At 33.8% G+C, this 13,267-nt stretch overlaps 1 protein-coding gene across 6 annotated transcripts in view; it reads left to right on the forward strand.

The window, feature by feature from the left end:
- The window catches only part of CAGE1 (cancer antigen 1), a 98,426-nt gene that overhangs the window by 50,976 nt on the left and 34,183 nt on the right, over positions 1–13,267 (forward strand). For all 6 annotated transcript variants that reach the window (XM_031946882.1, XM_031946885.1, XM_031946883.1 and 3 more), the window contains one exon: positions 1,971–2,078. In XM_031946882.1, the coding sequence (XP_031802742.1) occupies positions 1,971–2,078 (108 nt within the window). The remainder of the gene's footprint in view (positions 1–1,970; positions 2,079–13,267) is intronic.

Here is a 13,267-nt window from a genome sequence, read left to right on the forward strand (position 1 = left end):
TTGCTGGATCAAAGGGTATGCACTGTTTGATAACTTTTTTGAGCATAGTTCCAAATTGCTCTCCAAAATGGCTGGATGTATTCACAATTCCACCAACTGTATCAGTGTCCCAGTTTTCCCACATCCCCTTCAACATTCCACATTATCTTTCCTTGTCATTCTAGCCAATCTGACAGGTGTGTAGTGGTATCTCAGAGTTGTCTTAATTTGCATCTCTCTGCTTAATAATGACTTGGAGCATCTCTTCATATGGCTAGAAATAGTTTCAATTTCTTCGTCTGAGAACTGTCTGTTCATATCCTTTGACCATTTATCAATTGGAGAATGGCTTGATTTCTTATAAATTAGAGTCAGTTCTCTATATATTTTGGAAATGAGGCCTTTATCAGAACCTTTGATGTAAAGATGTTTTCCCAGTTTATTGCTTCCCATCTAATCTTGTCTGTATTTTATCAATTGGAGAATGGCTTGATTTCTTATAAATTAGAGTCAGTTCTCTATATATTTTGGAAATGAGGCCTTTATCAGAACCTTTGATGTAAAGATGTTTTCCCAGTTTATTGCTTCCCATCTAATCTTGTCTGCATTAGTTTTGTTTGTACAAAAACTTTTCAGTTTGGTATAATCGAAATTTTCTATTTTGTGATCAGTAATGATCTCTAGTTCTTCTTTGGTCATAAATTCCTTTCTCTTCCACAGGTCTGAGAGGTAAACTATCCTGTGTTCCTCTAATTTATTTATAATCTCATTCTTTATGCCACGTCATGAACCCATTTTGACTTTATCTTGGTGTACGGTGTTAAGTGTGGGTAAATGCCTAGTTTCTGCCATACTAGTTTCCAATTTTCCCAGCAATTTTTGTCAAACAGGGAGTTCTTATCCCAAAAGCTGGGGTCTTTAGGTTTGTCAAACACTAGAGTATTAAGGTTATTGACTGTTTTGTCCTTTGAACCTAACCTATTCCACTGATCAACTAATCTATTTCTTAGCCAGTACCAAATGGTTTAGGTAACAGCTGCTTTGTAATATAATTTTAGATCTGGTACAGCTAGGCCACCTTCATTTGATTTTTTTTTTTCATTAATTCCCTTGAAATTCTTGACCTTTTGTTTTTCCATATGACTTTGTTGTTATTTTTTCTAGGTCATTAAAATAGTTTTTTGGGAGTCTTGATTGGTATAGCGCTAAACAAATAGATTAATTTAGGTAGTATTGTCATCTTTATAATATTTGCTCGCCCTATCCAAGAGCATTTAATATTTTCCCAGTTGGTTAGATCAGACTTAATTTGTGTGGAAAGTGTTCTGTAGTTTTGCTCATAAAGTTTCTGATTTTCCTTTGGCAGATAGATTCCTAAGTATTTTATATTATAACTATTATAAATAGTTACTTTAAATGGAATTTCTCTTTGTAACTCTGACTGTTGGATTTTGTTAGTGATATATAAGAATGCTGATAACTTGTGTGGGTTTATTTTGTATCCTGCAACTTTGCTAAAATTGTGGATTATTTCTAATAACTTTTAGTAGAATCTCTAGGGTTCTCTAAGTATACCGTCATATTATCAGCAAAGAGTGATAATTTGTTTTCCTCATTGCCTACTCTAATTCCTTTAATCTCTTTCTCAACTCTTATTGCCAAAGCTAGCAAGAAATCACACTTTTCAAGGAAGGTACTGATAATTAACTTCTTAAGAGGTATTTTTTGTCCTGAATTTTGATTACTACCCTTGGTAGTTTCCTTAGGAAACACTTTTTCTCCCCTTAATCGAGTATGGAAGGGGTTTTTTAACTATAGAAATAGTTAATCCAATTTTTAGAGAAACCAAAAAGGAGATTTTTAAAATGTGCTTCTATAGTAATACAGTGTATTGCATACAATAGATGTTTAATAAATATGTTTAAATAAATGTTTAAACAGAATTTATTGAAATAAATATTATAACGGAACAATAATATGTTTATTTTTAGGACAGAAACAGTGATTCAGAGGAAGTTGAAAATTATACAAATGTGCCTGACTTATTAGATACCAAACTAGATCAATACCATAATCTAAATGAAGAGCTTAATTCCCAGGTAAGAAAAACTACATAATTACTATCATTTAAGCATTGTAGAGTTAACAAATTTTAAAAGAAAAATTATAAGTGCCAACATTTTTTCTATTTCTCCAAAATTTCATTCAATCAATATTTACCAATATCATGATGATGACAAGTTTAATAGCAATAACTATTATTAGCATGACTTAATAGCAATAAGTTACATTAGCCTAAAGAAGGAAAATACTCAACTTTGCACGTTTAGCTTTCATTATTATTTATCTTCAGTGACTTCAAGCCAAATGTGGACACAGGGAAGTTCAATGAAAAATGTTTGAAAACATGGCTTGGATCCAGAGAAGTGACACAGGACTATAGTTCTACTTCTAGGAGAGTTTGAGGCTAGTGGATTGCTTGAACATGAGTTCTGGAGTTGCAGATAGCCTAAAGCATAGAAGGTAAATGTTCAAAAGTTGGGGAAGAAAGTAGCACCATGCTCTTTAGCAGAGGTAAACCATCCTGGATCAGAAATAGAATTTTTCTGTTTCTGGTCAAAGCTTCCTTGCCAATCAGCAATGGAATTGGGCCCATTAAGGGCTACTGTACTTCTAGCCTGAGTAAAATAGGAAGACTCAGTGTTGAAAAAGAAGAGGAAAAAGAAAATATGGCTCAGGACTAAGAAATGAAAGAAACCAGATTTTGAATTACATTAAATCCTCATTCACAAGTAACATGAATACCTTTTTCAAGAGAATTGGAGCACACTGCATATGATAAGCGCCAAATACCATTATGATATTTTATCAGACCGGAAATAGCTGCTCTTTTATTTTGTATCCTCATACAGAGTGTGCCCTCTAATCCTAGAGTCCCACAGAGCCCTCTTCTGAACCTTCTTTTCTTCTCCCTCCTTACTACTTCACTTGATTTCTCATCAGCTCCCATGAACTGAATTGCCATCTCCATGCTGCTGATTTCCTTTCTTTTTTTTTTTTAATTAAAGCTTTTTATTTACAAACATATGCAGGGGTAATTTTTCAGCATTTACCCTTGCAAAATCTTCTGTTCCAAATTATCCCCTCCTTCCCCCACCCCCTCCCCTAGATGGCAGGTATCCAGTACATGTTAAATGTGTTAAAATATATGTTAAATCCAATATATGTATACATATTTATACACTTATCTTGCTGCACAAGAAAAATCAGATCAATAAGGAAAAAAAACTGGGACAGAAAACAAAATGCAAGCAAACAACAACTGAAAGAATGCTATGTTCTGGTCCACACTCAGTTCCCATGGTTCTCTCTCTGGGTGCAGATGGCTCTCTTCATCACTGAACAAGTGGAATTGATTTGAATCTTCTCATTGTTGAAGAGAGCCACGTCCATCAAAATTGATCATCATATAGATTTCTTGTTGCCATGTACAATGATCTCCTGGTTCTGCTCATTTCACTCAGCATCAGCTCATGTAAGTCTCTCCAAGTCTCTCTGTATTCATCCTGCTCATCATTTCTTACAGAACAATAATATTCCATAACATTCATATATTATAATTTATTCAGCCATTCTCCAATTGATGGGCATCCATTCATTTTCCAGTTTCTAGCCACTACAAAGAGGGCTGCCACAAACATTTTTGCACATGTGGGTCCCTTTCCCTCCTTTAGGATCTTTTTGGGATATAAGCCCAGTAGAAACACTGCTGGATCAAAGGGTATGCACAGTTTGATAACTTTTTGAGCATAGTTCCAAATTGCTCTCCAGAATGGCTGGATGTATTCACAATTCCACCAACAGTGTATTAGTGTCCCACTTTTCCCACATCCCCTCCAACATTCCGCATTATCTTTTCCGGTCATCTTACATGCTGCTAATTTTCAAACGTACCTTTTCTGCTCATCCTATCTGCTAACTTCTAGCCTCACATCTCCAACTGCTTTTCATACATTTCAATGGATATTCTGTAAACATCTTAAGTTCAGGTTATTACTTCCTTCCCAAGCCTCCTGCCTTCCCTCCTGGAATCATCCTGGGCTCCTCCTGACCTCTCACCCTCCATATAAAATTTATTGCCAACGTATATTAATTTTCCTTTGCAACATCTCTCCAATATGACCCCCTCTCTCTCCTGACATTGCCACCACTCAAATGCAGGCCCTCCTTGCATTATGCCAGATTATTGTAATAGGTTGCTGCTAGGTCCGGCTGCCTTGAATAGCTCCCTACTGTAGTCCATCCTCCATTTGATCACTAAAGTGGTTTTCTTAAAACTGGGGTCCAACAATGTCAACTTCTACTTAATAAACTTCAGTGGCTCCCTCTTGCCTCCAGGAGAAAATACGAAATGCTCTTTGGCATTCAAAGTCCTTCGCAACCTAGACCCAACTTCTTTTTCCAGTCTTCATACACCTTACTTCCCAACATGATCTTTTTGATCCATTGACACTGGCCTCCTAGTGGTTTCATGAACAAGACATTCCGTCTCTCAGCTCCAGACATTCTGACTGTGCCTCATTCCTGAAATGCTCTCCCTCTTCATCTCTACCTGCTGATTTCCTGGCTTCTTTTGAAGTCCCAAGTAAAACCTCATCTTTCATTGAAAACCTTCCCGCTACTATTCTGTATTATTTAAATGTGCTTCCATATTAACCCAGTGCTTTGCACACAATAGAATAAATGTATAAATAGACTTTTCCCTATATTATCTGTATTCAAATATCTTCTCTCTATTAATCAGTTCCAATTTATCCTGTATATAGCTTGTTTGGTATACATTTGTTTTAATGTTATTTTACCCATTTGACTATAAACTCTTGGAGGGCAGGGTCTACTTTTTGCCTCTTTTTGAATCCCCAGTTGCTTAGCAAACTACCTGGCACACAGTAGATGCTTAAATATTCATTGATTATTTTATTGCCAGGCTATATACGGACTATATCCTCAGATTTGATTCTTAAAAGAGAAAAAAAGAACAACAGATGGTGCTAGAGAGCTGGAGAGGAAGGGAGAAATGAGGATTATTAATAGAGATTAAGGATTAGGATTCATTTCTGTGTTAAAACCAACCAGAGAAGCATGTAATCTAAGAAATGCCAGCAGACAGAGGCAGTGGTGGGATAGCATGAACTTCATGGGTCCCACCAGGAGATTCAGAAATACCAGCTAGCATCAGAAGAATAGCAGTGACAGAGAGATGGACAAGGCAGAGGAGTTTCTGTACTAGACAGAATTTGGAGTCAAGGAAAAGCAGAAAGTCACAATATAAAGGAGCAACTTTCATCACTATGAATTTCCCTTCATAGTGATTCAAACTGTGGCAGTTTCAGAAAAACAAATGAATTCTTCTGAACACTTAAATACTTTACCCCAGGGTAGAACTATAATTTTAAGAGTACTATTTCTGTCACTATAGAGAGATAAAAATCTAGTAGTGAGATTATAGGAGTTGCCTTGACATTCTTATTGGGAATGCTTCTAATTTAACATTTTAAGGAAAACTCATTTATTCCTATGTTCTCTAAGGCTTTTTTTTTTTTTAAATTAGGAATGGATACCGTATTTTGTCAAATGGTTTTTCTGCATCTATTGAAATGATCAAATGATTTCTGTTAGTTTGGTTATTGATACGGTCAATTATGCTGATAGTTTTCTTGATGTGAACCAGTCCTGTGTTCCTGGTATAAATTGATTATGGTGTATTATCCTGGTTGCTGTAATCTTTATGATAATATTTTATTTTAATTTTTGCATTAATATTCATTAGTGAAATTGATCTATAATTTTCTTTCTCTGTTTTGGCCCTTCCTGGTTTAGGTATGAATACCATATCTGTATCATAAAAAAAAAAATTTGGTAGGACTCCACATATTTTTTCAATATATAGTATTAAAATTAAATTCCCTTGTAAATGCATCCAGCATTGGAGATTTTTTCTTAGGGAGTTTATTGATGGTTTGTTCCATTTCTTTTTTCTAAAATGGGGTTATTTAAGTATTTTATTTCCTCTTCTGTTAATCTGAGCGATTCATGTTTTTGTAAATATTGGTTTTATTTAGACTATTATATTTATTGGCATTTGTTGGGCAAGATAACGCCTAATTATTGCTTTAATTTCCTTTTCACTGGAGACAAATTCGCCCTTTTCATTTTTGATACAGATAATTTGGTTTTCTTTCTTTTTCTATAACCAAAGATTTATATATATATGTATTTTTATAAAACCAACTCTTATTTTTATTTATTAATTCAATAGTTTCCTTACTTTCAATACTCAATAACATTTTAAGAGTTGGTTTCTCTAACTATGTTCATAATCAATTGTGAGCTTTCTCATTCTCATTATCTGAACCTGATGCTCTGGGGTTATAAAGACTACGGTTTCAGGTTAGAAGAGCCTGAAACAGATTTACGTGAACTGATGCAGTGAAGTAGAACCAGGAGAATACGTATCTAGTAACAAGAAGATTATGTGATATTCAACTGTGATAGACTTAGCTTTTCTCCGCAATATACTGATTTAAGACAATTCCAATAGATTGGAGATGGGAAATGCCACTTGTATCCAGAGAGAGAACTATAAAGATTGATTGTATTTTGAGATTGATTGTATATTGAAGCATATTATTTTCACCTTTTGGGGAGTTTACTTTTTCTTTATGGCTTTTCCCTTTTGTCCTGATTTTTCTTTTACAGCATGATTATTACAGAAATATGTTTAAAATTATTATACACATATAACCTATATCAGATTGCTTGCTGTCTTGGGGTGGGGGCAGATAAAGGAAAGGGGTGGATTTAGAACTCAGAATCTTACAAAAATGAATGTTTAAAGCTATCTTTCCATGTAATTGGGAAAATAAAATACCATTGAATAATAAAAAAAATGAATGTTATTGAGTGTGTAGAAAGTACCAGACTTCCATCTACTACCTAACATACTACTATATTACATAAAAATTTTTTGCTTTATGTTCATCTTTTTTAAAAGAAAAAAACATAATGTGTACCATAAGGCTTTATTGATATTCTCTGGTTAGAATCAGAAAGCTTATTTAAATATTGACTGATTGCAATCTAGGTAAATCATAGAATTTTAGTACTGGATTAAACTTGGATCCCAGGACAAGGCTTTAACTAATGAAAAGCCTTCAGATTTCCTTGGTGCTACAATGGGGGAGTTAGACTAGTGGGAGAGGGAAGCAGAGAGACTTGAATACTCATCAAGGGAGTACACTTTATCCCTGAGGTCCCCAAACTTACCCCGTAGGTTGTCTCTGCTGCCTCTGGCTGCCCAGTTTCCTATGCCCACCTTCCCCTTCTTGATCCCACCTTCCTCTCTAGCTCCCTGGTTGCAAGGACCAGTTACTGCTGGGTTATAAGCTTCCTCTTCTCTTGAAGACAAACCTGGATCAGATTAATCATCACTATTCAATTTACAGATGATGAAACTAAACCTGTTGCCAGGAAAATTACTTTATCAAAATCATTTGAGTAGCGAATGGAAAAATCAGAAAAATACCATAGATCTCCATTCTCCTACAATTGTCCTTATTAAGTACTTCTTTACTACGGTTAAAATTCTTCAAGTGTTATACTTCTCCTGACCCAATTTCTAAGATAAGGATTAAACCTGTGATTCTGATGTCATGCAGAAAATGTAGATAGCTACATAGCAGATTAGCACTTCTTCTGAAATTTAATCTTAGATGTTGAGAACCCTGCTAAATTAAAGTGACTTGTCTGCAGTCATATGGGCAGTAAGGGTCAGACCAGAGTTCAGTGAAGGTCTTGGTTAGGAGACCAAATCTCTAGCAAGGCCACCCTTCTAACTACAATTATAACTTAATAAGTAAAAACTAGAAATTCTAAAGGCCAGCTCTGGTCATTTAAAAAACAAACACATGACCATTAAAATTTAGGAAGTCTGTCAGATGTCAAATGTAAAAAATTTAAGAATTACATTTCAGTCAGAGATGTTCTCTAGAAGATTCATTTTTTACACATGAACAAGAGAATTCACATATGAACAGCTAAAGCAGAGGTGTACAGATCTGTAGGAAGCCAGTGAGAAAATAACATTTAAACCATTTTAACATGAAGAACATCGCCTTCTTTAGTAACCTAGATTATTTTAAGCAAATGGAAAATTGAGTTTTGTATTTGTTTTTCCAGTAACATTCAAGGTTTTGGCTGCTTTGTTTAATGTCAATACATTTCCCAAACCACCTGTTTTCCTTTATTTTTTTTTTCCCCGGAAAAACTAATTAGTAAAGTAACTGTGTTCAATTATATGAGATCTAGTAGCAAAACAAAAACACCTCCAGAACTTGGGGGAATGGGAGGGTGGTTTGCTACCAGATCTCATATAATTGATCACAGTTACTTTGCTAATTAATTAGTGAAAGTTCTTTTAACTTGGATTATTTATTTTTTAACCTTTGCTACTACTGTAAATAGCACTATTGGTTTTATTTGGTGGCAACATATTGGCATGTCCCAAATAAATCTGATTTTGTTAGTAAGCTAGAGGTACCCTCATTCAAGTAAAAGTATGTCTGGCTCTGCCTTATTATGTTTTTATCCAAATATGTATGTTGCTTTCAGTGATTTCATTTTTTTAAAAAATTTTTTTAAACATTCTTTTCTTTTTAAATTTTGAGTTTCATGACTTAGCTATTCTTAGAAATACAAAAATCTGCAACGCTTCCAAAAGATTTAAGGTGAAAAATGCTTTCTACCTCCAGAGAAAGAACTTAATGCAGATAAAAGCATATTATTTTTTACTCTATTTTTAGTAGAGGTTTTAAAAAATCTATTTTCTTTCATACCATTTTAATATGTAAATATGTTTAGCATATGACTGTATAACATTATGACATATATAACATGTCAAACTGCTTGCCATCTTTGGGGAAAGATGGGAGGAAGAGAAAATTTGAAATATAATTTTTTTAAATATTAAAAATTGTTTTTACATGTAGTTGGAAAAATATTAAAAATACAGATTAAAAAATTTTAAATAAGCCACTGAGAAGGCAAGCTATATGACATCCATTATACATATGAAATGGTGTACAACATTTCCATATTAGCTATTTTTTAAAAGCAAGAAATGTAAAACAAGCAAGAAAACTATGCTACAATTTGCATTCAGAGTTCATTAGTTCTATCCTCTGAAGATGGATAGAATATTTTCATCATGAATTCTTTGGAATTGTCTTAGATCATTGTTTTGATCAGAATAGCTATCTTTTAGTTATCATTACAATACTGTGGTTATAATGCACAATAATCTTTTATTCTTCTGACTTCCCTTTGTATCAATTCATATATGTCTTCTTGCCATTTCTTATAGTACTCTATTATAATTATATGCTATAACTTGTTCAGCCATTTTCCAGTTGATGAGCATCTCTTCACTTTCTAATTCTTTGTCACCACAAAAAGAGCTACTATAAAATTTTTTGGACATGTAAGTTATTTTTCTTTTTCTTTGATCTCTTTGGGACATAGTCCTAGTAGTGGTAGATCAGAGGATATTTACAGTTTTTATAACCCTTTGGACATATTGGTTAGACTTAATTTATTACTCCAGGAGCAGTTCATTAGTGTACCTATTTTCCCCTTATCCTCTCCAGCATTTTTTATTTCTGATAGGTGTGAAGTTGCTTAAAATTTACATTTCTCTATTCAATAGAAATTTATAGCATTGTTTCATATGACTATAGATAGCTTTGAATTCTTCTTCTGAAAACTGCCTGTTTATATACTTTGATAGTTTATTGGTTGGGGAATGACTGTTATTTTTATAAATTTGACTCATTTTAAACTCAGCATATGTTTGAAAAACAAGGCCTTTATCAAAGTAGCTTATTGTAAAAAAAAACAAAAACTTATATTTCTTTATTATCTATAATAATATCTTTTAGCAAAATGTAGTTTCTCTGATTAGCTCTTTTAATTAGGTCTGCTTTTGCTTTTATTTTGTCAGAGATTATAATTGTTGCCCCTTGCCTTTTTTACTTCAGCTGAAGTATATTAGATTTTGCTCTAGACTTTCTTTCCCAGCATTTTAAATTGTTGTAATCCCATATAGGGTTTCATAACTGAATAAGAGGTGCAAAATTATGATTTATTATCAATAAATGTTTGATTGGTATACCTATTTTATATACCTGTATGTATGCCTGAGGTCATGTAAAAATTTCTTGGGCAAAAATGTTTAAGAAGCCCTGATTTATTTTAAAGTGTGTGTCTTCCTGTTTCAAGTATTTTTCTTGCATATAACATCTTGTTGGATTCTGGTTTCCATTCCCATTCACACTCATCTCTGACAAAACAAAAGCAAAAGCAGACCTAATTAAAAGAAATAATCAGAGAAACTACATTTTGCTAAAAGATAATATTATAGATAATAAAGAAATATAAAAGTTTTTTATAATAAGCTGTTGGTTTTTTGCAAGGCAATTGGGGTTAAGTGACTTGCCCAGGGTCACACAGCTAGGAAGTATTAAATGTCTGAGGTCAGATTTGAACTCAGGTCTTTCTGACTTCGGGGCTGGTGCTCTATTCACTGCTGATTATTCTGTGTTTGCCTCCATCTCATTATTTTCTGTTTCTTTTTCTATCTCTCTTTTTATCCTATCCCTCCTCAAAAGTCTATTTTGCTTTTATCCTCAATTATTTAATTTTAATCAGTTCTAATGTTACCCACAAAATAATTTAAATGTTGTAGATTTCTAAAATTAATTTCTTCAAAGAGATTTGGAATTGTACTCTGTTCTATTACAGGAAAATAACTTTTAAGAGTAGTTTTTAATCTTTGGACTTATAGGCAATAATTATTTGCTTTATCCCTAAAGTCAATATTACCTTTTACATAAATTATGAAATCCTTTACTATTCTTTTATCGGAGATTAGCTAACAGAAAAATTCCACTCTGGTAATGGGTATTATAATGTTGTCTTTGGAAAGCAAGGACATCTGAATTAGGTCAAACAATCTGATTTAAGAGGTGGAAAATAAAAATCGATTAGATGTTTTTGTCATTAATAAATCTATCCATGTGAGGGTAAGGTTAAAATTGTTATATATGTATATTTATATGGAGAGAAAATACATGTGTCAATGTGCGTGTAATAAGTACAACATCCAGCCACAGATCTTAATGAAACATGCTGCCTTGTTAAACAACAATCGTCAATCTACCAATATTTCTTCTGTGCCTGTTACAATCCCTGCTTTAAGAAATATCCAAGAAATTTAAAGCTATGGTCATACTCTCATTCTGACCTTTATTCATCCTGACCTCTTTGGATCATCTTTCTAGGAATTTCATATGGATCTTTGTATTCTTAAAAGCATTTTTACACCTGTATATGAAATAATACACATATTTTATTTATTTTTTGCTGAGGCAATTGGGGTAAAGTGACTTGCCCAGGGTCACACAGCTAGGAAGTATTAAGTGTCTGAGGTCAAATTTGAACTCAGGTCTTTCTGACTTCGGGGCTAGTGCTCTATTCACTGCACCAACTAGCTACCCCATAATATACATATAATATGCAGGCCCATACTAAAAATTTGTACATGAGGCTCACCCACCTAGTAGGCTATAAGTTTCTTAAGGGAAAAAACTTTTTCATTTTTGATTGCCAATCCTTAGCACAGTACTTTTACTCACAGATGGATAATTCATGGGATTCATGGGATTATTAAGCCCTTTCTTTTTCAGCTAAATGTTTTATTTAAACAGTGCTGAACATCAATACAACCGAGTAAACTTAGTAACTTGGAATCTATTTTCATCCCAACTAATTTAAGCAAATATGAGAATAGTTTATCGTCTTCATCAGGATTCTTTGTCCATCCATTCTTCCTCTCATTTCCTCTTACATATACAAAGCATACTCAGTTCTTTTGTCCTTAAACTTAAAGCTTTCTCTTCTTAATTATCTTTGTTCCTGATTCCCAACCTGGCAGTTGGGATCCATCCCAGCATTCCAGGGAAATAAATGATTATCAGCATTGAATAAAGTCATACCCCTTTCCCTTACACTGGTTAGATGCTGCTGCTTTGGGGAACACTTATCCATGTGGTTATGGGAAATACATTGTTTTTGCTGTCTTGGCGTTCTCTATCATTCCTTCAGGGTAGCCCTTACAAATAGGCACATATGATAAAAATTGTTATGTATGAAGATTTCTTTGGTAAGATAACTGTTAAAAAGGAGTGAGGCTCTAGGGCTCCCTTAATATTAATTTTTCCCAATCTGTGAGGCAATTTGATAATTATCAAAAAATATCAGCAAAGGTAATAAATCAAAATGAAGGAAGTTGAACTTAGACCATCACTAAGGACCTTTCTGCTTTAACTCTAAGAAAAGCTTTCTTTTTTTATAATGTTTTTTAATAATGTGTGAGACAACCAAGGGGCCACAAAAACTACCATAAGTAGTGCAAAAAAATTGCACAAAAATCCACTTATTGTATTCTTTTTTCTGATCCTGATCCCACAAAGAATGTTGGGCCAGGTATGGACTGTCCATGAGATGAAAGTACTATCATTTCATGAAGTCTCCAGGCCTGGGATGGGAAAAAAGTGTCAACCAAAGGGCTTCCAGGATGTAATGAGAGTTTGCAGCCAAAAGTGGGGTGTACAGAAGAAGCAAGCATAGAAGGAGCACACACGGTCTGAGAGAAGAGGCCTGTGCTTTAAACAGGAGGCTGACATGTTTCAATTTGAGGCTGCTGAATTTGTATGATTTATTGAACCCAGTTTCTCTGCAGAGATGAGCATATTTTTATAAAAGCTTGTCAGTGTTAAGCCTACATAGGCTTCTAGCTGGTTATCGTTGAGCTGCAACAGATTCTCTCTGGGTCAGTGGTCTCCAAACTTTATCACACATACCATTATATAGCTTTACTTATTCATAAATTATGTATATGTGCTGCTAATAATAATAGACATTGGAGAACAAAAATTTAAAAGAAGATAAAGATTAAATATTTAATCATAATGTAATAGAAGATTTTACTCCATTTAGGGTCAGGTCTGCTGCATTTTCTTCCCCTGCTTCTAGGGCTCTCCAGTACTTTAAAAAGTTGGGAAGATCTCTTTCTTCAACCATTGGCTTGAGTCCACACCAATTATATCCCTACCTCATTTTTACAGGGCCAGTGAGTTCCATTTAGTCACCTAACATCACATTAGATTTTTAT

Source organism: Sarcophilus harrisii, chromosome 1, assembly GCF_902635505.1.
Source record: "Sarcophilus harrisii chromosome 1, mSarHar1.11, whole genome shotgun sequence".
In the NCBI taxonomy this organism is placed as follows: Eukaryota; Metazoa; Chordata; class Mammalia; order Dasyuromorphia; family Dasyuridae; genus Sarcophilus; species Sarcophilus harrisii.